General features: G+C 36.8%; 4 protein-coding genes and 1 pseudogene across 5 annotated transcripts; 4 read left to right on the forward strand and 1 right to left on the reverse strand.

Annotated features, from left to right (window-relative positions):
* The first annotated feature begins 2,719 nt into the window (after nucleotides 1–2,719).
* LOC142644683 (putative L-type lectin-domain containing receptor kinase S.5) lies at nucleotides 2,720–6,240 on the forward strand. Its single transcript, XM_075819258.1, has 2 exons — nucleotides 2,720–4,215; nucleotides 5,105–6,240. The coding sequence occupies exons 1-2, from the start codon at nucleotides 2,973–2,975 to the stop codon at nucleotides 5,863–5,865; spliced, it is 2,004 nt and encodes a 667-aa protein (XP_075675373.1). The 5' UTR covers nucleotides 2,720–2,972; the 3' UTR covers nucleotides 5,866–6,240.
* Nucleotides 6,241–8,787: 2,547 nt separating this feature from the next.
* Nucleotides 8,788–11,971, forward strand: LOC142642603 (putative L-type lectin-domain containing receptor kinase S.5). Its single transcript, XM_075816997.1, has 2 exons — nucleotides 8,788–10,168; nucleotides 11,049–11,971. Exons 1-2 carry the CDS (start codon nucleotides 8,908–8,910, stop codon nucleotides 11,810–11,812), a joined length of 2,025 nt encoding a protein of 674 aa, XP_075673112.1. The 5' UTR covers nucleotides 8,788–8,907; the 3' UTR covers nucleotides 11,813–11,971.
* Nucleotides 11,972–14,810: 2,839 nt separating this feature from the next.
* LOC142643345 (putative L-type lectin-domain containing receptor kinase S.5) lies at nucleotides 14,811–18,566 on the forward strand (annotated as a pseudogene).
* A 651-nt stretch (nucleotides 18,567–19,217) lies between these two features.
* On the reverse strand, nucleotides 19,218–21,256 carry LOC142643347 (transcription termination factor MTERF6, chloroplastic/mitochondrial). Of its 2 annotated transcripts, none has more exons than XM_075817913.1 (2): nucleotides 21,130–21,256; nucleotides 19,218–20,367 (listed from the first exon to the last, which is right to left on the reverse strand). In XM_075817913.1, exon 2 carries the CDS (start codon nucleotides 20,359–20,361, stop codon nucleotides 19,363–19,365), a length of 999 nt encoding a protein of 332 aa, XP_075674028.1. In that variant the 5' UTR covers nucleotides 20,362–20,367; nucleotides 21,130–21,256; the 3' UTR covers nucleotides 19,218–19,362. The 2 variants fall into 2 exon arrangements, with proteins under 2 accessions (XP_075674028.1, XP_075674029.1); XM_075817914.1 differs by having other exon boundaries at nucleotides 21,125–21,247.
* Nucleotides 21,257–21,343: 87 nt separating this feature from the next.
* LOC142643346 (uncharacterized) lies at nucleotides 21,344–22,630 on the forward strand. The gene has a single exon (XM_075817912.1). The coding sequence runs from the start codon at nucleotides 21,472–21,474 to the stop codon at nucleotides 22,489–22,491; it is 1,020 nt and encodes a 339-aa protein (XP_075674027.1). The 5' UTR covers nucleotides 21,344–21,471; the 3' UTR covers nucleotides 22,492–22,630.
* The last annotated feature ends 5,165 nt before the right edge of the window (nucleotides 22,631–27,795 follow it).

A 27,795-nucleotide genomic window follows, 5' to 3' on the forward strand; every position in this document is an offset into this window, starting at 1 on the left:
CACTCACACCAGCCGCCTCTCACACTCAGCCCTGCGCCCCTGCCCTCTCGCCTCTCTCACACTCACAGCCAGCCGCCCTCTTGCCTCAGCACACAGCCCTCGCCTCGCCTCTCTCACACTCACAGCCAGCCGCAGCTCTCGCCTCGCCTCGCCAGCACACAGCCCTCGCCTCGCCTCTCTCACACTCACAGCCAGCCGCAACTCTCGCCTCGCCTCGCCTCGCGGCCTCGCCTCGCCTCGCGGCCTCCCCTCGCCTCGCGGCCTCGCCTCGCCTCGCGGCCTCGCCTCGCCTTGATTTGGTTTTGTTTTGGTTTGTGATTATTGTTTATGATCTGGGTTTGATTTGGTTTTGTTCAATTTTGTTCAATTTTTTTTTTAATTTTTTTTAATTCCAATAGAATCTCAAGTGAAGATGTAGTTCATTTCCTTCTAGTCACCGTTTTTGTGATATATTCAGATATTCTTGACTTCCATGCACTCTTTTTTTCATCTTTTTAAATGTCAAATGATAAGCTTGTTGGATTAGGATTGAAAAGAGAATCTCTAATCTGAATATTTTCATTTATTTTTTCCCCCACTGAGCTTCTTGATACAATTAATTATCGTGCTACTCAACAAGTAAACAGATGCACTAGTAAATAGTTATATAGTTGAAAGCAATTGTTGTGTATTCCTTTGCCACTCAACTAGTTTTTTTCCCAGTAATTGCTCTGATTTTTGGTTTTTGATTTTTTTTTTTTGGTTGGGCTAAATTTGGGCCCAATAAGTTAAACGGGGCCCGCGGGGCCCTGCGGGGCGGGTCTGGGCCCCGAGAAAAAAACCCGATTATTATACGGGTCGGGTCCGGGTTTCGGGTCTTGGCCCGCGGGTCGGGTCCGGGTATGCAAAAACCCGGCCCGAACCCGACCCGTTGCCATTCCAAATTACAACCTGAATTAGAAAAGCCACATCTCCTCAAATCGAAACAACTTCTTTCTATTCTGTGGTTCTAAACCCCGAATAAATAATGTGTAGAGGGGTATGATTTGAGAAGTCACACTGTAAGTGATAAACCTTCGTGCCAGGGAATTTTAGGAACCAACTATTTGTGGCTAATCCTCTATCTAGTCTCTCCCATATGGAGCTTCCATTCTCAAAGTGTCTAGCCCATGTGAATTTAGGACCCACATATCCCAAATCCATAAACCCACACTCATCAATAACTTCTCTAAAAAGTTGCATTTGATTGTGAGGCCTAATTCCACCACCCATCTTCTCATCTTGCGTAACGATCTCATTGAAATCCCCAATGCACAACCACGGAGTGTTAGATTAGTGTTAAGCGTGTTCAGGAGTCATTGGACTGTCTCACGGTCTAACCTATGACCAACCATGTCTTTTTTATTTGTTTGACAAGAGGATTCAAGAATTTCAAAAATGAAAGAAATGATGTTCATTTATTAATCAAGTATAAAATGCTCTCTTCTTGGAACTCCGGTTAGTCCTCAATCCAAATTGCTTCTATTGACTGACATTTTTGGCATGCCTGCTAGCTGACCATGTTGTTTACCAAGTGATGGCACGGGAAGGCAAAATGGGTTGAAATCCTCAAAAGTTTAAAGAAAATAAAAATAAGAAATGGGTGTTCTATTTTTGTGTAATCTTCATTCTCTCAAAATTCAAAAGTAATCCTATTGAAATTAAAAGTGATTTTTTTTTTTTAAATTTATTTATAAATTTCCCTGAAAACTGAATTAAATTGAGGTAATTAAGTCTGCGTTAATAAATGCCTTAAATGCATAATTAATAAAAGGGGAAAAGAAGAAGACAAGCATACAAAACCGCACATGGCCGGCCATGGGTAAAGAGCAAGCCAGTTGCTAAATAATAATGATATGATCATGACTATGACTATGACTATGGTGGAGCCTTTCACATGTTATTAAGAATGACAATAATTAAACCCAACCATTTATTAATATGAAGAAAACAAAGAAAAAAGACGGGGAATATTTATTTGAGCTGTAAAAGTGATCAGATTCAACAGATGGATAATCAGAGCAAAAAAGCTACATTTAAGTCCTAAGTATCCTTCAAATTGTTAAAGCTAGAGACCAACTTAAATTGAGGAATAAATCATGAACGCCACTTTGAATTATTTATTTATTTTTTAATTTTTCAGTTTTGACTTTAGTGTGGTGTGTATGTACCTACCCTGTACCCAAACACTGGCTGCACTGATAACTCGTACGCTGGTAGTAACAGTTGAAGTTGTTGCTATTAGTTGGACCTTGGCTTGGACGCATATGGTAGGTACAGTTGCCCAAGAAGAATAGAAGATAAGCTTGCTTCATGTTGCATATACTTTCTTTCTTCTTAGTTTTTCTTTGCCTCATTTTTTGGTCATTTCCTTATTTTGGTCACATAAGAAATTGCTTGAGGCCTTCCAAGTTGCGTTGTGGTCTTGCTTGTTTGTATTACTGGAGTATTATATTTGTATACATATATACATGCTGCTACTCAGAAATTTCTTTTAATCTTTAATAATACCAAAATAATGATTCTCCAATTCCGGCCAATGGCTGCTGTTTTGACTTTTGACTTCAAAACTGCCACGTTTTCAACAATCAGCTAGCCCTCTTTCGGAAATAATTAAAGAAGAAAGAAATTGTCAAATTGATTAACAAAGGTGATCGAGGGGGCCATAACCTTCTCTTATTTATATATAAGAGAAGGTTACAAGTTGTGTACATTTGATCCCAATCTTCAGTTTCTCTTTTTTTTTTTGGCCACCTTTTGGCTTCTGCTTCTCCTCTCAAGTCTCAATCCAAAAGAACCACCTACTACAGTACTACATAGCTATTTTCAAATCGATCATATGTGAAAGTGCTTCCAGAGGCCCCCTTTTTTTTGGCAACAAACTGAGATCAGAGCTTATTGTATTGTTGCAACAAGCTGGTTTTAGAGCTTCCGCTGTCACAACAGTTACAAAAATGGGTACTAACATGTCAAATGGTGGATGCTCCATCACTATTGTCATTATCCTTTTCTGTAGCCTTTTGCATCTGGTTGATATCCAGGCTGCACCACAATTGAATTTCAGTGATTTTAATCTGACGAGGGATCAAAATTGGTTGGTGTTTATGGGGGATGGTGCGACTATTGATTATAAAGCCCTGCAGATAACCCCAGACACAGTGAACGATGCCTTCAGCCTCCGCAACAAGTCCGGTCGCATTATGTATAAACAACCTTTCAATATGTGGTTGTCCGATGACAAGCAGGCCTCATTCAACTCCTTTTTTGTCATTAACATGAAAAGTATCAACGAGTCCAATCCTGGGGAGGGCCTTGCTTTTCTCATTGCTCCGGATCTCTCAATCCCTGATGCTAGTTATGGGCAATGGCTTGGCCTCACCAATGCTAACAATGATGGTAAACAAACCAACCAGATCGTGGCCATAGAGTTTGATACCGAAAAGCAAGACTATGATCCTAATGACAACCATATTGGCCTCAACATCAACTCTGTTAATTCAACTGCCACTGTCTCTCTTGATGATTATAGTATCGAATTATCTTCAAAAGACGGCATTAGCTACAGCGTCTGGGTGCAATACAATGGCACGTCGAAGGTGATGGAGGTTTACATGGTGATAGACGGCCAACCCAAGCCTGAAAAGCCTCTTCTTAACAAGACCATAAACCTGAAACAATATGTGGATAAAAACTCCTACTTTGGGTTTGCTGCTTCTACAGGTGATCCACAGGTTGAGTTGAATTGTGTATTGAAATGGACCTTAGAGATTGATGACCTACAAAAGAAGAGTGATTTGCTTTGGTTGAAGATAGGTGCTGGGGTTGGAGTCCCATTGGTGACATTGTTGATCCTATGTGGGGTTTTATATTTGAACAAGAGAAAAAGAAGAGGAAGGGGGGGTGATGAGGAGTCTAAGGTGCTTGGCACACAGTTGAGATGGTTGCCTGGGATGCCAAGGGAATTCAAGTACAAAGATTTAAAGAAGGCCACCAACAACTTCCATGAGAGTATGATGCTGGGTCAAGGTGGTTTTGGTGTTGTTTACAAAGGAATTCTGCAGGACAAGGATCATAAATCTAGTACTGAAATAGCTGTCAAGAAATTCTCCAGAGACAGCATTCAAAGCAAAGATGATTTCCTGGCAGAGCTCACCATTATTCACCGTCTCCGCCATAAACATCTTGTTCGCTTAGTTGGTAATCCCCCTCTTCATTCTTCTTTATTTATTTATTTTTGTCATTCTAATATTCTAGACAACTTGCAATTCAAATTTCATGAAATTATTCAAAGATCATCACAAGATTTATCTGCAAAGTACACAAGAATTTGAAATTGCATATTCATTTTGTCAAATTAAGGAACCTTCCCAGAAGTCTTAGAGGGTGTGCTTTGACTTTGACATTACAACCTCTTGCGGATCAACCCCTTGAACTTTTAGGGTTTTCTTGTATTTAGAAAATGCAGAATTCTCTCATTCTCTCCCTCACTTGGTAGAAGAATGTGCTTCTATTCTTTAAATTATTTGTTTCTTGCCTTACTTGTTTGCAGAATTCATTTCTTCCCATTTGAAGAACCTGTCTAAGCTATAAGATGAGATTGTAAAACCAAAATGCATGCTCTTACGTCCTCCTGAACAAACGGATCCTAGCAAATTCAAATTAAAACTATAATCATAGCAGCCGAATTCGTTTATGATAGTAACCCAACTAATTGTATTCAAGGCATAAAATGATTACAGAGAAGAATGTTTCACTAGAATTGTATGTTTACATTTTCTGACAAGGGCAAAACATTTATGTACCAAATTATCAGATGTAGCAGGAAGTAAAAGTCAAACCATATGACACATACTACTCAAATCAATTGCATCAATAGCCAATATAAGAAAACTGTTAAGATACTTATGTGATTGAAGACATATAACATTATATCAGCATTTGGTTCACTAAGCTGCCATATAGTTACCATTATATCTTTTTCAAATATATAAGTAGCTCAATTGATGTGCCCTGCTTTTGTATTGGCTTGATTAAATACCATATTTAACCCCTGATCACCTCTCTAATATATACGGTCTTGGTTCAGGGTGGTGCTACGAGAAAGGGAAGCTACTACTATTGTACGACTTTATGCCAAATGGAAGTCTTGATAAGCACCTGTATGAGGCTTCCAACGAGAACACTTTGAATTGGAGTCGTCGGTATAAGATACTAGCCGGAGTAGCATCAGCATTGCATTATCTGCACAATGAGTATGATCAGAAGGTAGTGCACCGCGATCTCAAAGCCAGCAACATCTTGCTGGACTCTGACTATAATGCTCGCCTGGGTGACTTTGGCCTTGCCCGAGCCCTGGATAATGAAAGGAACTCCTATGCTGAACTAGGATTAGCTGGAGTTCCGGGCACCATGGGTTATGTTGCTCCTGAGTGCTTCCACACAGGGAGGGCCACTCCGGAATCTGATGTGTACGGTTTTGGAGCAGTGGTGCTTGAGGTTGTCTGCAGCAGAAGTCCTGGGATTAGTATCAATCACTATCAGCGTCTCTATTCATTGGTTGATTGGGTTTGGATGTTACATCGCGAAGGCAGAATTGAAGAAGCAATAGATGAGAAGCTTGGCAATGATTATGTGGTTGATGAAGCAAAGAGGCTTTTACTTCTAGGGCTTGCATGTTCACATCCCATTGCCAGTGAGAGGCCTCAAACGCAAGATATATGCCAAATCATAGCTGGAACTATGCCGGTCCCTAATGTACCTCCATTCAAGCCTGCTTTCACATGGCCTTCGATGGTTACTGCCTTCAGCAGCACTGACAGTTTGTTTTCAAATACCTTTTCTTCCTGAGGTTGGTCAGTATAATGGATTATGACATTATAGCAGAAGGCTTCCTCTCACCCCTGGAGTCAGTAGGCACTCTCCTTTTGCATTAAAATGGGGGCTTTTGTTTTAAAGAAGATACTCATTTTTCTGCATTCCTAAGCTTGTGAAACATGCACTAATAAGTCCTCAATTCTCTACAGATTCAGACTTGACCTTATTATCTGCATGTTCTTGTTAGATTCATTCAAGCTTCCAATATGGGCTAATTGGGTCTTCATTCCCCCCCACCGACCCCCCCCTTTTTTTTGTTGGGCGATAAGTAAATATGATTCCATTTTTTTTTTCCTGTAACCTTCTTCTTTCCTTCTGTAAATTTTTTGAGGTCGAAATTTCCCCTGTGATGAAGTCCATGAAATCCATTCATTTTCTTTCAGTTTTATACATATTTTTAATTGTTGGACTTTTAATATGAAGTTGGAATGCAAAAGAAATTTATTTTGGCACATAGTGATAGAATACATCATATTCATATGTACCAGCATTTGCATTTTGGGTTATTGAACACGAGTACTAACATTAGAGACTAAGCCAAACAGGTTTGATGATGAAGAACTTTTTCCACCATTCCAGATTTTCTCCTTGATGCATACTATATATCCTCTATGATATCATGGGTTACCAGTTGTAAGCTAACAATAAGATTATTCCATAGAAGTGTAGCAAGAGATTCTTACATATTCATACAACCTCAGAACCAGTGTTGTAACTGTAGAATCAGTTTACTTATGGATCCAGTGAAACTAATATCTCACCAGGTTACTTTCAGAATTTGCAGGACTTATTGCATTGAGCTGTATTTAATATTTAGCAATTGTTTAATCAGATGCTGGTGTAAAAAAAACTATTCATTTATGCAGCCAGAACCAGAGACAAGTTAATTGCATTCCACATTCAAGAACACAAAAATCTAATATAAGTTAAATTCTAGAAAAATGAAGAAAAAGAAGAAGTGACCACAGTACCTCAGGCATATACTTGAAAGTGAAACAAACCAAACTTCATCAAGAACTTGTTTTGATTACTTTACACTCCAGCATTCCACTACTGCAAGCCACAAGCTATATACTTCATCAGTTTCAAAACTCCAACATCTTCTTCAAACCATGCCGAAAGAAGTCAGGATAAAGCTTGAGAGCACGCAACTATAAATTATTAGTAAGGCTTTAATTTGCCCAAACACTGGCTGAGTCGTGGACGCATGCAGTTGCCCAAGAAGATAAGTAGCCATTCCCATACGCGTTAGTTTTTCTTTGCCTCATTCATTTGGTCATTGCCTTACTTGGTCACATAAAGAAATTGCTTGAGGTCTTCCAAGTTGCGTCGTCGTCTTGCTTGTTTTAATTTGGTTGAAAAGGTCTCTACCTGTTTTGTATGAGGTAATTTGCAGGGCTAGCATAATTTTGGGAGAGAATAAAATTCTGTTTTGTATACATGACATGTATGCTGCTCAGAAGTTTCTTTTATTCTTTTATATATATATATATTCTTAACGCTATTCAATTACAATGACTTCAAGAAAGAAATTACAATGCAAGTGAACTAAAAGATGAATGATTGAAATCTTTCTATTATTACTTGAATAATGCAAGAAGCAAATATTTTAAGATATTAAATGACAAAGTGTTAAAAGCATTTAGACATGTATATATACATATGTATGAAAAGCATTTATAAGTATGAAAACTGTAAAAACTAAGTATATCAATAAAATTAACATAAATTATAGATGCTTAGGTTTTCTTTTTAATGGTCTACATCCAAAATAAACGGGTTTTCAAAATAAAATTTGTATGAGAAGCATTTGTAAGTGTGAAACCAAAGTATAATATTAAAATTGACATAAATTATGGATCCTTAAACATATTTTTTAATAGCCCATAGTAAAAATAAACTAGTTATCAAAATAAAAGATGATATTCTCTAGAGAGTGTGTTGTTTAACAATAACACAATCTTTATAACAGATGACATGTATAAATAAGTAAAATAATCAAATTTTGATGTATATTCTCAAATTGAAACAAAGTACAAACTACCGTGTATCTAAAATTATACACAATTATTAGATTATGTTTTCAAGATATTAGATTATGAAATAAGGTTTCAAGATTGTAATTTTTTTTTATCTATTTTAATTCTTTGTCTAATTAGCTATCCAATAGATCATTTATAATTTTATCCTTTATTTTGGGGTGTTTATATTGTGTGGAAATGAAACCTGTGTATTTATTTTAAGAATTTTGCTAATGTGTGTCCTAAGGACACATAATAATTTATCATTTTTGGAAATATTTTCTCGAGAACTGAAAAAGTATTGACAAATTTTTCAGTTCCCGAGAAAATGTTTTAAAAAATAGATAGCTTAACATGTGCACATTAACAAGACTCTTATTTTAATTAAATTTTCAAATGGTAGACTAGACTCTTTTGTGTTTGTGTTGTTTTGTTTTGTTTAGCAAAGCTAAGATTTGTATGATTTTATTATTAATGAACAAGTATCAATTTGTTGATATGAGCATTTTATTGACATGGGTGAATCCAAATTAATGTATTTCACATTAACTAATTTTCTATTTGCCATATGAGTTACCAAGTGCCAAATACAAGTTTTCAAAAAGAAACAAAAAAAAAAAAAAAAAAAAAAAAGCTTGTGTAAAAATGTTGATTGACCCATTTAAGATGACAAATTTTACCCGAACCTTCACGTCCAATATTTATTTTGACTTCAAAACTCCAACTTTTCAACAATCAGCCAGCCCGCCACTTTTTGTAATAAAGATGAAAGACAAGTCAAATTGATTAACACGGTGTATGGGCTTGGATCTTAGTATTTATTTTTTGTATAAAAGACAGAAAAAATAGATCTTAGTATTAATTCTATGAATACGAGAGAAGGTTGGAAAGTGTTCATATAATCCCTTTCTGCAATTTTTTTAACAACACCTTTTTCTGGCTTCTGCTTCTCCTCTTTAGTCTTTAGTCCAAAAGATCACTAGCTACAACAAAAATGGTTACTATCATATCAAATGGTAAGAGTTCAATCACCGTTTCCATTATCCTTTGTTGCACTTGCATCCTTTTGCATCTGGCTGATATCCAAGCTGCAACACCACGCAACTTCTCGTTTGATAATTTTAGTCAGCCAGAGGATAAGAATAGTTTTCAGTTTCTAGGCGGTGGTGCGACTATTGATAATGCATCCCTTCAGATAACCCACGACACAACCGAGAATGTCCCCAACCTCCTCAACCGGTTTGGTCGCATTATGTATATACATCCTTTCAACATGTGGTTGTCTGAGTCTGATGAAATTCAGGCCTCATTCAATTCCAATTTTGTCATTAACATATTTCGAAAGACGGCATGGAATGCTGGTGAGGGACTTGCTTTTCTCATTGCTCCGGATCTCTCAATCCCTGATGCTAGTTATGGGCAATGGCTTGGCCTCACCAATGCTAGCAATGATGGTAAACAAGCCAACCAGATCGTGGCCATAGAGTTTGATACCGAAAAGCAAGACTATGATCCTAATGACAACCATGTTGGCCTCAACATCAACTCTGTTAATTCAAATGCGACTGTCTCTCTTGATGATTATAATATCGAATTATCTCCGGAAGTACCCACCAACTATAGAGTCTGGGTGCACTATAACGGCACGTCGAAGGTGATGGAGGTTTACATGGTGAAAGTCGACCAACCCAAGCCTGTAAAGCCTCTTCTTAGCAAGACCATAAACCTGAAACAGTATGTGAATAAAAAATCCTACTTTGGGTTTGCTGCTTCTACAGGTGATCCACAGGTTGAGCTGAATTGTGTATTGAAATGGACCTTAGAGATTGATGACCTACAAAAGAAGAGTAATTTGCTTTGGTTGAAGATAGGTGCTGGGGTTGGAGTTCCATTGGTGACATTGTTAATCCTATGTGGGGTTCTGTATTTATACCAGAGAAAAAGAAGTGGAGGAGGGGGTGATGAGGAGTCTAAGGCGCTTGGCACACAGTTGAGATGGTTGCCTGGGATGCCAAGGGAATTCAAGTACAAGGATTTAAAGAAGGCCACCAACAACTTCCATGAGAGTATGAGGCTGGGTCAAGGTGGTTTTGGTGTTGTTTACAAAGGAATTCTGCAGGACAAGGATCATAAAACCAGTACTGAAATAGCTGTCAAGAAATTCTCCAGAGACAGTATTCAAAGCAAAGATGATTTCTTGGCAGAGCTCACCATTATTCACCGTCTCCGCCATAAACATCTCGTCCGCTTAGTTGGTAATCCCCCTCTTCATTCTTCTTTATTTATTTATTTGTTTTTTTATGTCATTCTAATATTCTAGACAACTTGCAATAACAATTTCATGAAATTATTCAAAGATCATCACAAGTTTATCTGCAAAGCACCATAAAATTGGATTTAAAAGAAACATTCAACATTCATAACTGCATTACTCATATGTCAAATTAAGGAACTTTTGCGGAAGAGTTAGAAGGTGTGCTTTGACTTTACAACCTCCTGCGAATCAACCCCTTGAACTTTTAGGGCTTTATTGTTAGAAATAATGCAGATCTCTCTCTCTCTCTCTCGGTAGAAGAAAGTGCTACTATTCTTTAAATTATTTGTTTCTTACCCTACTTGTTTGCATAATTCATTTCTTCTCATTTGCAGAACCTGTCCTAGCTATAAGATGAGATTGTAAAACCAAAATGAATGTTGTTACATCCTTAACAAATGGATGCTAGCAAATTCAAATTAAAACTATAATCATGGTAGCCGAACTTTTTTCTGATAGTAACCCAACTAATTGTATTCAAGGCATAGAATTGATTACAGAGAAGAATGTTTCACTAGTGCTGTATCTTTACGTACCAAATTATCAGTTGTAGCGAGCAGTTGAAGTCCAACCATATGACATATACTACTCAAATCAATTGCATCAATAGCCAATATAAGGAAACTGTTAAGATACTTATGTGATTGAAGACATATAACATTATATCAGCATTTGGTTCACTAAGCTGCCATATTGCTACAATTATTTCTTTTTTAAAATTTATGAGTTGCTCAATTGATGTGCCCTGCTTTTGTATTGGCTTGATTAAATGCCTCATTTATCCTCTGATCTCCTCTCTAATATATTCGGTCTTGGTTCAGGGTGGTGCTACGAGAAAGGGAAGCTACTACTATTGTACGACTTTATGCCAAATGGAAGTCTTGATAAGCACCTGTATGAGGCTTCCAACGAGAACACTTTGAATTGGAGGCGTCGGTATAGGATACTAGCTGGTGTAGCATCAGCATTGCATTATCTGCACAATGAGTATGATCAGAAGGTAGTGCACCGCGACCTCAAAGCCAGCAACATCTTGCTGGACTCCGATTATAATGCTCGCCTGGGTGACTTTGGCCTTGCCCGAGCCTTGGACAACGAAAGGAACTCCTATGCTGAAATAGGATTAGCTGGAGTTCCTGGCACCATGGGTTATGTTGCTCCTGAGTGCTTTCACACAGGGAGGGCCACCCCAGAATCTGATGTGTACGGTTTTGGAGCAGTGGTGCTTGAGGTCGTATGCAGCAGAAGTCCCGGGATTAGTATCAATCACCATCAACGTCTCTATTCACTGGTTGATTGGGTTTGGATGTTACATCGTGAAGGCAGCATTGAAGAAGCTGTAGATGAGAGGCTTGGCACTGATTATGTGGTTGACGAAGCAAAGAGGCTTTTACTTTTGGGGCTCGCATGTTCACATCCCATTGCCAGTGAGAGGCCTCAAACGCAGGATATTTGCCAGATTATATCTGGAACTATGCTGGCCCCTAATGTGCCCCCATTCAAACCCGCTTTCACATGGCCTTCGATGGTCACTGCGTGCAGTAGCACTGACAGTACACTTACTAATACAACATTTTCTTCCTAAGGTTGGTTTGTAACATGGATTTTGACATTATAGCTGAAGGCTTCCTCTCATCCCTGGAGTGTTGAGCTCCTGGAGTCATAGGCACTCAACTTTTGCATTAAAATTGAAGTGTGTGTGTGTGTTTTTTTTTTTTCAAAAAAGAAGAAGATACTCATTTTTATGCATTCTTAAGCTTGTGAAATATGCATTAATGTGTCCTCAATTGCTAGAGATTCAGAGTTGGCCTTATTGCCAGCATTTCCTTGTTAGATTCAAGCTTCCAATATGGGCCAAGTGGGTCTTCATTTCCGCCTTTTTTTTTGGGTGATAAGTAAATATGATTCATTTTCCATGTAATCTTCTTCTTCTTCTTCTTCTTCTTCTTCTTCTTTCCTTTTGTAATTATTTTGGGGTCAGAATTTCCCCCGTGTTCAAGTCCATGAAATCCATTATATTTCTTTCAGTTTTAAACATAATTTTAATTGTTGGACTTTTATTATGAAGTTGGAATGCAAAAGAAATTTATTTGGCGCATAGAATACATCATATTCATATGTACCAGAATTCGCATTTTGGTTAATGGAACACAAGTACTAACATTAGAGACTATGGTAGACCCGATTGTTCATGAAGAAATTTGTCCGCCAATCCATATTTTCTCCTTGATGCATACTATATATCTTCTATGATATTTTGGGCTACCATTTGTAAGCTAACGAGAAGATTATTCCATAGAAGTGTAGCAAGAGATTCTTACAAATTCATACAACCTCAGAACCAGTGTATTAACAATAGAATCAGCTTACCTATGGATCCAGTGAAACCATATCTCACCTGGTGACTTTCAGAATTTTTAGGACTTATTGCATTGAGCTGTATTTAATTTTTGGTAATTGTTTAATCAGATGCTGAAGTAAAAAAAACTATTCATTGATGCAGCCAGAACCAGACACAAGTTAATTGCATTCCACACTCAAGAACATAAAAATCTAACATAAGCTAAATTCTAGAAAAATGAAGAAAAAGAAATGACTACAGTACCTCAGGCATATACTTGAAAAAAATCAAACTTCATCAAGAACTTGTTTTGATTACACTCCAGCATTACACTGCAAGCTTCAAGCTAATATTCTTCAGTTTCAAAAGAGTCCAATATCTTCTTCAAACCATGCCGAAAGAAGTCAGGCTAAACATAGAGAGCAACTATAAATCATTAATGAGGCTTTGCTTCATGAATGCCATTTATTAATTTTCTTCACCTGTACCTAAACACTGGCTGAGTATGGTAGGTAAGGAGCCATCCGCATTAATTTTTCTTTGCCTCATTCATCATTTGGTCATTGCCTTACTTGGTCACATAAAGTAATTGCTTGAGAGTTGAGGCCTTCCAACTTGCGTCGTGGTCTTAACTTGTTTTTTTTTTGAAAAGGTCTCTAGTTGTTTTGTATACATATAAAGAAATTCTTTTATAGTAATATATATATTTTTTTATTATAATAATATAATACCAAAATAATATTTCTCCAATTTTGGGCATTATTGCTGAATCCATTCTTTTAATCGGAGTAAGAATGGCTCAACCTGTGACACAATTTATTTTTTAAAACTGTTTTTTTTTTCTTTTTTTTTTTTAAAAAAAAATTCAAAATTGTTAACTTGTTTGTTTCGGTTTTTATACTGTACAATTCAAACTTAATTGACAATTATAATGTCAGTGTCATATATTTTTTATTTTATTAATTAAAAAAAACATTTATATATTTTTTAAAAGTTTTTGAATAACCGCCATATATATATATATATATGTGTGTGTGTGTGTGTACAATGACTTCAAGAAAGCAATTAAATCCTTTTTAATTCCATGTTTTTCTCACTTGAATAATGTAAGAAGCAAAGATTTTTAGGTATTGAATGACAAAATGCATCCAAGATAATCGGGTTGTAATAGTGTCAAAAACAGAAATTTGAAATTGTAGACTTATATGAAAAACATTCACAAGTGTGATCCCGAAGTGTATCAATGAAATTGACGTAAATTATAGATGTTTAGGCCTATTTTTTAATGGTCCATAGCCAAAATAAATGAGTTTTCATAATAAAAATTTATATAAGAAGCATTCATAAGTTTGAAAAGAGTAAAGCCAAAATATATGAAATTGACATTATGGATATTTAGCCCTATTTTTCAATGGCACAAAGCCAAAATAGATGAGTTTTCGAAATAGAAGATGATGTTCCTTGGAGTGTATATTGTATAAAAATGATATGATATGATATTGATCATATCGGAGAACATGCATAAATAAGTTAATAATCAAATTTTGCATTATATCCCCAAATTGAAATAAAGTGTCAACTATTGTGTATCTAAAATTAAGCACAACTATTAGATTATTTTGAGGATATTAGATTATGAAATAAACTTTCAAGATTGTAATTTTTTATCCATTATAATTCTTTGTCTAATTAGCTATCTAATAGGACATTTGTAATTTTATTCTCCATTTTGAAATGTTAATATTGTGTGGAAATGAAACTTGTGTATTTGTTTTAATTAAATTTCAAAGAATAGACTAAACTCCTTTATGTTTGTGTTGTTTTGTTTTGTTTAGCAATGCTAAGATTTGTATAGTTTTATTATTAATGAACAAATATCAATCTGTTGATATGAGCAATTTCTTTTTTGTTTTTTTGAGAAACAACATGAGCAATTTCTTGACATGGGTGAATCCAAACTAATGTATTTCAAGTTACAAATACAAGTTAAAAAAAAAAAAAAAAAAACTTTGATTGACCTAGCCTGGCTCATTTAAGATGACACGTTTACCCAAACTTTTCCCGACCCGACCCGTTTGCCACGTCTACTATTGATTCTGACTTCAAAAACTCCTACTTTTCAACAGTCAGCCAGCCCGCCACTTTCTGGAATAAAGATGAAAGACAATGTCAAATTGATTAACACGGTGTATGGGTATTAATTCTATGAATATGAGGGAAGGCTGGAAAGTGTTCATATAATCCCTTTCTGCAATTTTTTTAACAAAACCTTTTCTGGCTTATTCTGCTTCTCCTGCTCTTTACTCCAAAAGATCACTAGCTACTAGTAGCTACAACAAAAATGGTTACTATCATATCAAATGGTAAAAGTTCAATCACCATTTTCATTATCCTTTGTTGCATCCTTTTGCATCTGGCTGATATCCAAGCTGCAACACCACCAAACTTCTCGTTTGATGGTTTTAATCTGACAGGGGATGGGGATAGTCTTGAGTTTATAGGCAGTGGTACGAGTATTGATAATGGAGCCCTTCAGATAACCCCAGACACAACCAACAATGACCCCAGCCTCCACAACCAGTTTGGTCGCATTATGTATAAACATCCTTTCAACATGTGGTTGTCTGATGAAATTCAGGCCTCATTCAATTCCAATTTTGTCATTAACATATATAGAAACACGGCGCCAGCATGGAATGCTGGTGAGGGACTTGCTTTTGTCATTGCTCCCGATCTCTCAATCCCTGATGCTAGTTATGGGCAATGGCTTGGCCTCACCAATGCTATCAATGATGGTAAACAAACCAACCAGATTGTGGCCATAGAGTTTGATACCGAAAAGCAAGACTATGATCCTAATGACAACCATGTTGGCCTCAACATCAACTCTGTTAATTCAAATGCGACTGTCTCTCTTGATGATTATAATATCGAATTATCTCCGGAAGTACCCACCAACTATAGAGTCTGGGTGCACTATAACGGCACGTCGAAGGTGATGGAGGTTTACATGGTGCACGACGGCCAACCCAAGCCGGAAAAGCCTCTTCTTAGCAAGACCATAAACCTGAAAGAATATGTGAATCAAAAATCCTACTTTGGTTTTGCTGCTTCTACAGGTAATCCACAGATTGAGTTGAATTGTGTATTGAAATGGAGCTTAGAGATTGATGATCTACAAAAGAAAAGTGATTTGCTTTGGTTGAAGATAGGTGCTGGGGTTGGAGTTCCATTGGTGACATTGTTAATCCTATGTGGGGTTCTGTATTTATACCAGAGAAAAAGAAGAGGAGGGGGTGATGAGGAGTCTAAGGCGCTTGGCACACAGTTGAGATGGTTGCCTGGGATGCCAAGGGAATTCAAGTACAAGGATTTAAAGAAGGCCACCAACAACTTCCATGAGAGTATGAGGCTGGGTCAAGGTGGTTTTGGTGTTGTTTACAAAGGAATTCTGCAGGACAAGGATCATAAAACCAGTACTGAAATAGCTGTCAAGAAATTCTCCAGAGACAGCATTCAAAGCAAAGATGATTTCTTGGCAGAGCTCACCATTATTCACCGTCTCCGCCATAAACATCTCGTCCGCTTAGTTGGTAATCCCCCTCTTCATTCTTCTTTATTTATTTATTTGTTATTTTTATGCCATTCTAATATTCTAGACAACTTGCAATTCCAATTTCATGAAATTATTCAAAGATCATCACAAGCTTTTTCTGCAAAGCACCAAACAATCTTGATTTAAAGGAAACATTCAAAGTTGTTCAAAACTGCAATTATTCATTTGTCAAATTAAGGCACTTTCGCAGAAGACTTAGAAGGTGTGCTTTGGCATTACAACCTCTTGTGGATCAACCCCTTGAACTTGTAGCTTCTTCTTAATATTTAGAAAATAGAAAAAATGCAGAACTCTCTCTCTCTCTCGGTAGAAGAAAGTGCTACCATTCTTTAAATTATTTGTTTCTCTAGGTAGAAGGAAGTGCTAATATTCTTTAAATTATTTGTTTTTTTATCTAATTTGTTTTCATAATTTTTTTTTTCCCATTTACAGAACCTCTCCTTTCTATTAGATGACAATGTAAAACCAAAATGCATAGTCTTAAGTCCTTAACAAGAGGATGCTATCAAATTCAAATTATAGTCCTGGAAGCCGAACTTTTTTGTGATAGTAACCCAACTAATTTTTCAAGGCATAAATTGATTAATCAGAAGAATGTTTCACTAGTGTTGTATATTTACATATTCTGACAAGGGCAAAAACATTTATGTACCAAATTATCAGCTGTACCAGGATGTAGAAGTCAAATCATATGACATATACTACTCAAATCAATTGCACCAATAGTCCATATAGGACAACTGTTATGATACTAAAGTGATTGAAGACAAATAACATTATATCAGCATCTGGTTCACTAAGCTGCCATTTTGTTATCATTATTTCTTTTTCAAGTATATTAAGTATCTCAGATTCTCAATTGATGTGCTCTACTTTGTATTAGATTAAATGCCATCTCCTCTCTAATATGTACGGTCTGTGTTCAGGTTGGTGCTACGAGAAAGGCAAGCTACTACTATTGTACGACTTTATGCCAAATGGTAGTCTTGATAAGCACCTGTACGAGGCTTCCAACCAGAACACTTTGAATTGGAGGCGTCGGTATAGGATACTAGCCGGTGTAGCATCTGCATTGCATTATCTTCACAATGAGTATGATCAAAAGGTAGTGCATCGTGACCTCAAAGCCAGCAACATCCTACTGGGATGCTCGCCTGGGTGACTTTGGCCTTGCCCGAGCCTTGGATAATGAAAGGAATTCCTATGCTGAACTAGGATTAGCTGGAGTTCCAGGCACCATGGGCTATGTTGCTCCTGAGTGCTTCCACACGGGGAGGGCTACCCCTGAATCTGATGTGTATGGTTTTGGAGCAGTGGTCCTTGAGGTTATATGCAGCAGAAGTCCTGGGATTAGCATCAATCACCATCAGCGTCTCTATTCATTGGTTGATTGGGTTTGGATGTTACATCGCGAAGGCAAAATCGAAGAAGCTGTAGATGAGAGGCTTGGCAATGATTATGTGGATGATGAAGCAAAGAAACTTTTACTTTTGGGGCTTGCATGTTCACATCCCATTGCCAGTGATAGGCCTCAAACGCAAGATATTTTCCAGATTATATCTGGAACTATGCCGGTCCCTAATGTGCCTCCCTTCAAACCTGCTTTCACATGGCCTTCGATGGTTACTGCCTTCAGCAGCAGTGACAGTACACTTACTAGCACAACATTTTCTTCCTAAGGTTGGTGTGTAACATGGACTATGACATTATTGCAGAAAGCTTCATCCATCCTTGCATTGGAGGCATTAGAGTGGAGCTCAGGGAAGAAAACGCTTATCCCATTTTTCATGTTACATGGACTATGGCATTATTGCAAAGAACTTAGCCCATTTTGCATTATCATGCGACCTTGTTACCTGCATGTTATTGTTAGACTCAAGCTTCCATTATATGGGCTTGGGTCTTCATTTCCTTTTTTTTTTTTGGTTATAAGTAAATATGATTCATTTCCCATGTAATCTTCTTCTTCTTTTCTTTTTTGGTTTTTGTTTTGGGGGTCATAATTTCCCTGTAATCAAGTGCAAGAGATTTATTCTTGTTCTTTCATTCTTTCAGTTTTATACATAATTTTAATTGTTAGCCCTTAATATGAAGTAGGAATACAAAAGGAATTTATTTGGCAGATAGATTACATCATATTCATATGTACCAGCATTTGCATTTTGATATATCGAATGGAAGTACTAATAATAGAGATTATGCAGGACACAATTGACAATGAAGAAGTCTCTTGACATGCATCCTCAATAAATCTATGATATCATGGTCTGATCTCCATGTGATCAGGAACTAGTTCATTAGGTAATGCTTTCACTCGTATTATCTTCCTGAAGAGCTCCATGAGCTTCATGTGATCAAGGGGTGGTACTGTTTTTAAAACCCCTGAACACCATAAAAACCTTCCTTTCTCTTATTCCTTACAATTACAAATCAAGCCATTTATTTCACCTATCAAAATCCTAAAACTTGACATACTTTCTTCCACCAAATAGCCATCAAATAACTTATCAAATTACCTTTAATTTTCTATCACAAGTCACAACCTCAATCCTTTTTTCAACAAATATAAACCTAAAATCCACAAATTCTCTAATCCCTGAACCCACCATAACTATGTAAACACATTCCCTAGTTTGTCCTCTGTCATCCAGACATGTAACTGCAGACATACATATGCCCTTGATTTCTTGAATCTAGATTGTTCATCTTGTACTCTGTCTAGGAGCATATATTGCACAATGAGTTTGTTCTCTTCAAAACCAAGCACTACATAAAGTCGCAAGATGTTATTGATATTCATACTCAAGGCTTGAACCACCTTGGGATACCTGTTATAAGCTAACAACAAGTCTATTCCATAAAGTGTAGCAAGAGATTCTTACATATTCATACAACCTTAGAACCAGTGTTGTAACAGTAAAATCAGTTTACTTATGGATCCTGTGAAACTATAAATCACCAGGTGACTTTCAGAATTGTTAGGAGTTATGGATTGAGCTGTGTTTAAAATCCAGTAATTGTTTAATCAGGTGCTGAAGTCAAAAACTATTCATTGATGCACCCAGAACCAGAGACAAGTTAATTGCATTCCACATTCATGAACATAAATCTAATATACAAAATTAAAATAAGCTAAATTCTAGAAAGTTGAAGAAAAAGAAGATATGACCACAGTAACTCAGGCATATCCTTCAAACAAACCAAATTTCATTAAGAACTTCTTTTGATTACACTCCAGCATTTCACTCAAGCTACAAGCTATATTCTTCTTTTTCAAAAGTTTGTGCCTCAACTCCAATCTCTTCTTCAAACCATGTCGAAAGAAGTCAGGATAATCAATGGCTTCATCAATTTGTCTCCCCATTACCTCCACCAGAAACTTGATCCGAGGTTCTAAAGAATTCCGGACGCTCTTGATCAAAATAGGGGGGAAACCAGTTACCAAAGCTGATATCTGTCCATCTCCAAACCCACACCTCTTAAGAAAATCCAAATTGGGTTTCAGGACCTTGTTCACATCTCTACAGAGAACTTCAGGGAAGTTCATTGCCACTGTTTGAAGATCATGCTCTGCCAGACCTACTGATCTCAGAAACTCTGAAGTAGGGCGTAGCCTTTTTTCGACGCTATAACCCATTATAAATGGGTTTTTGGCCATAACTTTGCCAACCATCCCATCTCTGGCAAGGCCAAGACTAGCAAGAAAGTCTGCTATCTCTGTTAGCTTGGATTCAATGCTGTAGCTGATGAGCCTGGGGTTGAGCAATATCATCTTTCCAAGTTGCTTTTCAGGGACGCCCAGTGCCTGAAAGAAGGCCAGAAGCGGACAGAGCTTCTCTTCCACACTGTGGGAGAGTATGTGAGGGAATTTGACTATGGCAGAAGCAACTTCATGAGGTTTTGTACCCAGAGTGGAGAGGCACTCAACCATGGGAACAAGCTTCTCATGGAGACCTAGTGTAAGTATCTTGGGGCACTTTGAAACAATGGAAGGGAGCTTTCTCTCTTGAATGCCAATGCTTTTGAGGTAAGCCCAGTTTTCGGAAGCTCTCTCTCTTTGAGCACCCTCAAGGCGCTTGCACTTCTTAAACATTTCATTGATGCTTTTATCATCAAAACCTCTATCCCTAAAGAACCACATAATGCTGCTACCATGTTGACTGCTGCAGATTTCCATAACCCCCTAACAAGATGTGACATATATGTAGATCAGTAGATGCTAAACAAACAACCTCTACAAGTCAAAATAACTAATCAACGTGGTGTACACTACATTACAAGTTTTAGTTGTAAAGAGAAAAGCATGCCAAAGGAGATGACATATTATTATTATTTTTTTGAGAAGAGCCAAAAGGCCTAAAAGAGATGATTAGAAGCAATTCTTTTACCAATTGCCAAAATGGTAGTTAAAGCAACACTCCTTTAAAATCCCAAAATAAAAAACAATAAAAAGAAAGAAAGAAAGGCCTGGAGTTGATCGGAAGCAGAAGCACTGTCAAAGTAAACATTTCTATGTATAATTGAATAGAACCAAACAAATGGCGAATTGAAAGAAGGGTTGAGAGCAAGTGAATTAATATGAAGAGTGTGAAAGGAGAACCAAAGAATGCAATTTTGTTTTTCAGTAGTAGAAAAGAATCTCCAACTAGTCTATGGCTGACCCAAAAAATTTATGACTAAGGATTGGTTGATGTTGTAGTAGTAATAGTAGAAACGAGATCATGGCAGTTAGTTACTAGCATGTTATCAATGGAGACGAGAAACATAGAATGTTAAGCTTTTGATTCCTTAAGAAAACAAATAACTGAAACTAGCATATAGCATTGGAAGAGGAAGAGAATACATATTCCTAGGCTACGAGATACAGACACAGACAAAGAAGTAGTAGTAGTAGAAGTAGAAGTAGAGCATATATGATTATGAAGAAGAGAGGCGCTTACCTTACCTTAATAATAAATGAGAACTTTTTTGTATCATAAGTCCATAACCAGCGGAGGCAGAGGCAGTGAGAATGAATTGCTTTTGCTGCCTTTCCTCCCAATTCCCAATTCCCCTACTTGCCCTGCCTTATCTGTTGCTCTCTATTTGTATGTATTTTGTACCATCTTTCAATTTTTTTTCCATTTTACCGTAATTGCCCTCCTTCTTCGAATAAAATGACTGGTGTATCCTCCTTCTTTTCAGTCTCAGTGGAAACACTCTAAAACCCCAAACCGAAATAAAAAAAACTGAGCTTTAAACCCTAACCTCCTCAATACCTCATCCGTTTCATAAACAACAAAAAAAAATGGCATCAGTGCAGCAAGGTCGGATTTTGAAGCTGATTTCAGAGTCCCAAACGGAGGCACTCTGGCTGAAACTACGCCGTTTCAGTTCTAACTCCCTAGAAGATGAAGCAGCTATCAGAGGACAACAACGACGACGACGACCCCTGAGATCGGAGGAGGAAGATGATGACTATTCTAGCCAACACCAACAAGAGCGTCCTCCAGAGCCCATTCCAAACAGGCCTTTGAGACCCCAACGCAACCCCAAATTCCAATCCCAATCCCAATTTCAAAACAACAAAACAAGAACATGGGGTAATGATGTTAATCCAAATCCATCTGAAAACAACAACAACTTCGATTTTCTCGAAAAATTCAAACTTGGTCCTGAAGCCACTTCGTCTTCTTCTCCCAAACCCCAACAACAACATGACCGAGTAGAAGAAGCGAACAACGCGGAAACGCCTCCTCCACAAGACGCTGAGGAGATCTTCAAGAAGCTAAAAGAAACGGGTCTGATCCCAAATGCTGTGGCTATGCTCGATGGTCTTTGCAAAGACGGCCTTGTTCAAGACGCCATGAAGCTCTTTGGTTTGATGCGCGAAAAGGGTACTATTCCTGAAGTCGTTATTTACACCGCTGTTGTTGATGGCTTCTGTAAGGCACACAAATTCGATGATGCCCAAAGAGTTTTCAGGAAAATGCAAAACAATGGTATTTCTCCCAATGCCTTCTCTTACTCTGTCTTGATTCAAGGTCTTTATCAGTGTGACCAGTTGGACATTGCTATTGACTTTTGTGTTGAAATGTTGGAAGCTGGCCATTCACCAAATGTGCAAACTTTTGTTGGGTTGGTAACTAGATTGTGTTTGAAAATGGGAGTTGAAGAAGCCAGGAAAGTCATTACAACTTTAACGAACAAGGGTTTTTTTGTTAATAAGAAAGCTATTAAGGAGTATATGGACAAAAAATCTGCACATCCACATGTTTGGGAAGCAATCTTTGGCAACCAAACTCCTGAGATACCATTTCAGCATTGACTTTTGTCGTTCATTTTGTAAGTTTTTCTTTTTAATATATGCTTCCTTGTCTTTGTTTTAGACAACCCAAATGTGAGAGACTACTTGTGAAGAACATTCAGTGTCATCAATGCAAGTTCTGTGTGTTACTTATGGTTTATTTTTCTTAGACTTTTATGTGGTTGATGGAATGGAATTATGTTGATAATGGGTGTTTTTAATTTCTGCTTTTCATTTCTTTATGGTTTAATGGCATGGTTTCTTTGTACTAGAGCTGGTTTTCTTCCAGCAACCAAATTAGTAGCAGTAGACAGTAGCATCCTATAACAATCCTCTGAATTTCTTCATGCTTAACCTTCCTTCGTTAAAAACATCTGAACAATATAGATGCCGAAGCCCATGGTCATCTAATACATGTGCTTCTCCACTTAAGTCTAGCCTGCTCCAGTAATACGCATTCCATACTCCTCAATGTCTCCAAAAGTGATGACTCTTTAATACATATTATACCATCAATTTTCACTTTTCTCTGATCCCTATTTCTAGTTTTATATAAATCACAGATCATGTACTTAGTCAAGCTTCCTATGATCATCCTCAGGCTAGTTGATACTTTCTAAGTTCAAGCCATTCAAAGTATGGAACAAAAGTGAAGTATTTTTATTTGATAAACACACACACACACACATATATATAGGGGAAGGAGAATGAGATAAGGGAATACACTCACACGCCAACACCAAAACTGAATTATTTTATTTATTAATTAATGTTGCAACGAAGTCAGCATTCATTTCAAGTGAATATTGTTATGGATGGGTGGCAAGAGCAGTGGTGGTTTGAGTGTGATTATTTGGTGGTGGAAGTATTGGTATCTGTGAACGATATGAGAGGAAAGAGGTGGTGGTGATCCTAGATTCCTGGTAGTACTAGTACTAGTAGCAATGCAGGGCAGAAGGGTTAGATGTAGGTTCTTCAGAAATTTAGCACTAAATTAGGATCATTAATGAGATCTTGAGGGTTCTTGAATAGGGTTTAATGTTACGTGTTTAGGTAGGGTTAAGTACCAAAAGATTGAATTTTTTTTTTCTCAATAATCAAGAATTTTTTTATTGAAACAAGCTGGAAGGAACCAGCAAACAAAATACAACCAAGTTGGAAACAAGCAATACAAATCACAGAACTAGAAACCAAAACTGCGATAAACCAGCAACACAGACCAGCAAATATGAAGCAAGTTGCTAGGAAACCAGCATCAAGCCACACAGCCTAGTACAAAGCAGGCAACAAACACCTTACACTACACTACTATGCAATTGGTCTACAAGATTTGAGGCAAGTCACAGAGACTCCCCATCCATTGCAAATCTGCAGATTTCTAGAATTAGGGTAGGGCCCTTGAATTCAATCCTGGCTTTCACATTCTTTCTAATGACAGCAACGAGCTGCTCCTCTGAGCTGACTTTATTCCCAAGCAGGATCACATTCCTTGCCTCTATACATGAAAAATCACAGCACTAAGCCCCAGCCTACAAGACATAGCAAGCAAGCTCTTGCCTTTCCAATACATAACCACCCCATTTTGCTAGTCTATCTCTGGTAATCAATCTGTCCTACATAGATAACCAACAAATGTAAGCCTGAAGAGGGATTCTTTGAGGAATCAGACCAATTTCTGTCAAATAACCACTGGTGCTTTGATGGACTAGCCAAACAGGGGGTTTGTAGTAATACCCCCATTTGATGGCTACTTGGTGTCAAAATAGTGAATAGAAAGAGACACAAGGATCATTAAATACAAGGCAAACCAATCACACTTAGGAAAAAGAATGCAAACACACCCTTTAAGACTAAAATGAAGGGCTGAAATTTTATTGAATTCAATGTTTATATTTCTATCGTTTATTGAATACTTAGGCTATTGCAATACTATTCATAGAGGACTAAACCTCCTAAATTACCATTTCCTAGAAAGACTAGGACTCAATAATTATTAAAATAGTAATTAAGAACTACTCAACAAAATAGAAAAAGGAGTCAAAATATAAAATAAAACTCATGGGCCTTTTAAACAGCCCACTATAGCACATTGCAGAAAATATGAAATTACCAAATTACCCCTATTTATATCATTATATGGTGCCAAGAAAGTCCAATATTGAAACTAGACCACAATTCTTGAATCTTTAGTATTTAATCATGTTTTTTTTTTTTCTTGGAACTCTTTGCTGGCTGTGTCAAGTAAGTACTAATGTCAATTTGAAGGTGGAGTAGGATGCTAAAGGAGGGGGGGAATTTTGTAGTGCCAGTAGTACTGAAGCACGATACAAATCATGTTATTTTGCCAATATATCTTTTTGCAAGTGAGCTTGTTGCTGAAACCATTCCTCTTCTAGCATTCTTTTGTAGGCTGTGGGTTATCATTTCTTTTCACATGCACGTAAAAGACTACAAGCTGGGTTTTGTTTTTGTTCCCCCCAGTTGATAAGTTATCCATGCACCCCATGGGTTTTGAAACTACAACCTCACCCTTCACCCATAATTGTGAGGGGAGGAAATTCCATTTGAGCCAAAGCTCATTGGCCACAAGACTATAAGCAGTTATTTGGTAATACAATGAAACTGATGATTGTTCTGTGGAGTATTTTTTAATTGTTAAATTAATTAAATTACCTTAACAGCAGGTGAATAGATTGTCAACAGACTCAACACATTCTCTAGAAATCTTCGAAGTTGGAGGGTATTTTTCGTTATAATGTGAAATAGGTGATTGTTGAACTAGTTAAAATGTTAAGTTACCCTAGGGAGAGATCTGGAGGAATGGATATATAAGAACATTGGTGAAGACATAACCTCTTCGTGGAAAGCCTAGGACTTCATCACCATGGGGGTGATCCTGCGTTGAATTTACGCAACCTTGTTTTTATCCTGAATCCTTAATGCATGACATCATCATTTTGTTGTAAGACATGCATCATACGGAACAACTGGTTCTATATCATGGCTACTTAAACTTTGCCCCGTGTTTTTAATGCATGGTATTTTCCTTTTGAAGAATTGTAAAATAAGGTACTTTTTGGAGCTAGTTAGGTTTAAGCCTGCAATGAACGCAACTACCTTTTTGTATTGCTGTATTAATTAAATTTTTGAGTTGTAGATACGTGTCAAATGTGCAAGCTCTGCAACATTCCTGCAAGTTGTTTGAGTTGCAGGGGCTGTTATGAAGATACTACCATATAGTTCGGTTTCCTCAGAAACAGTCCTGTAATATGTTTGGTTAGAATTGTGATTCAAGACATTGACATAGAAGGTTGACATGATGAGTAATTTGGAGGGAGTGCCTCAACAGAGTTAGTTTCTGGTTTGTTTTTGACAGCTGAGTATAGGGATGATTCTATTTATAGTTTGTTGGGTGCTGCAGATGGTAAGGTGACCAGATCGGGGGATTCTAATAAAAGTATTGTACAAGCTGATTGGGATATTGAATGTATTGATTCTTTCTATAATCTATTTTACTCAAGTTTTCTACTAGATGAAGGGGTTGAGACTTGAGAGTCATATAGTTAATCATAATGGTAGGTTTTCGATCCTGCTATAAGGCATTCAGAATATCTAGCAGGTAAACAGCTTCCGTGAAAGAGTTTTTGGCAAAGCAAGTTCCTGAGGAAAGTAGCATTTAGCATTAGACCATTGGGGAAGGATAAAAAGATAATTAAATAAAACCTCAAAATTTGATGCAGGACAAAAAATAAAATTAATGCAATACTGAATTAATACTTATAAAAAAAAATGCAATACTGAATTAATACTTATAAAAAAAAATGCAATACTGAATTAATAAGAAAATTAAAAACAACCTAGGAACCAACACTTGTGCTCTCTACGAACCAAGGACCACTCTTTGTTTGTTTGTTTGTCTGTTTGTTTTTTTTTTTTTGAGCTCACATAGAAATCCTAATTTAATGAACCTAATATTATGGTTTTAAAAACCGAACCGGGCATCAAACTGTTTTTTTATTATTAATTTTTGGTTCAACCCTGATTTTTGACCGGTTTTAGGGTTTTAAGCAGACCGGACTGCTCCTGGTTTCCTGTTGAACTGGCTGGTTTGGTTTGGTTTTTTTAAACTATGCCTAATATACTACCCCCATCCCTCCCCACTCAGAACCACTCGAACTTGGATCCTCAAACTCCACAAGCCTTTAAGGCTTGGAGAAGTACCATTCTGCCCGCCCAATGTGAGCAGTGGTAACCTAGGACAACTCCTTGGTTATTAACAAAGATTTTTGTTAATAAGCGAAAGTTTAATCAATAAATTATGGAATATATATATTTTTTCCAAACATTTATATGATTGTATTATACTTTAGGTTTGTCAATTAAATTCAATTATATGATTGCATTGATTGATGCAATATAAAAGAGTTACCTTCTTTCTTACCAAAAAAAAAAAAAGAGTTACTTTCCCCCACAAACATTTATGTGATTGTATTGGCTAATGAGCTATATGGTTGAATTTAATAAAAGAACTTAAGGTACATCACGGAAGAAATTATATCAAATCTTGTATTAAAAAAAAAAATAGTCTCATTCCGTTGCAAATTTTTTTTTCCCCCTCTACCTGGTCTATCTAGACTCCTAGAGAGTAAGGAACAAGTGCAGATTCAAGGAGTGAAGATGTCCATAGCTGATTTTTTTTCCCATTAATAATGTATTTTTCATGTTTACTTTACTTATGACATAGTTTTTTTTCTTCATTAATATACTCATATATGATATGTTATATACTTATATTATATAATAATGATATTAAGCATGTATATTATTTTATTTTGGATTAATAATTTGATATGATATAATATTGTGTGATGCAAACTTAATTAGAGGTGGGTGTACAAAACTTCAGCGATAACTTTGAAATGGTACCTTGAAATAGACTGATACTGGAATGTTCTGTTTCAATGGGCAAACCAGAACGGCGTTTGTAATGATATTTAGAGCATTGGACTAAAATAGACCCAAGTGGACCGAATGGTCTAAAATGGATCAAAGTAGATTGAAATAGACTGAAGTGGATGAATAAACTAAAATTGACCGAAATGCTACACTGATGTGACTCAAAAGGAGTGTAATAATAATATATATTATACTTCAGTTTTTAAATATTATATAGATTAACAAAAAGAGTAAAATTTAAGTAAAATTCTTTATATATTAAATTTTAGACTTGCCAATTGAATTTAATTCTTTAAGGATACGAGACTCCCCAAATATCTATCAGAATTTGGCTCACAACACAGAAAGGATTTTGTAGAACCCATTCTT

Source organism: Castanea sativa, chromosome 7 (assembly GCF_040712315.1).
Source record: "Castanea sativa cultivar Marrone di Chiusa Pesio chromosome 7, ASM4071231v1".
Classification (NCBI taxonomy): domain Eukaryota; kingdom Viridiplantae; phylum Streptophyta; class Magnoliopsida; order Fagales; family Fagaceae; genus Castanea; species Castanea sativa.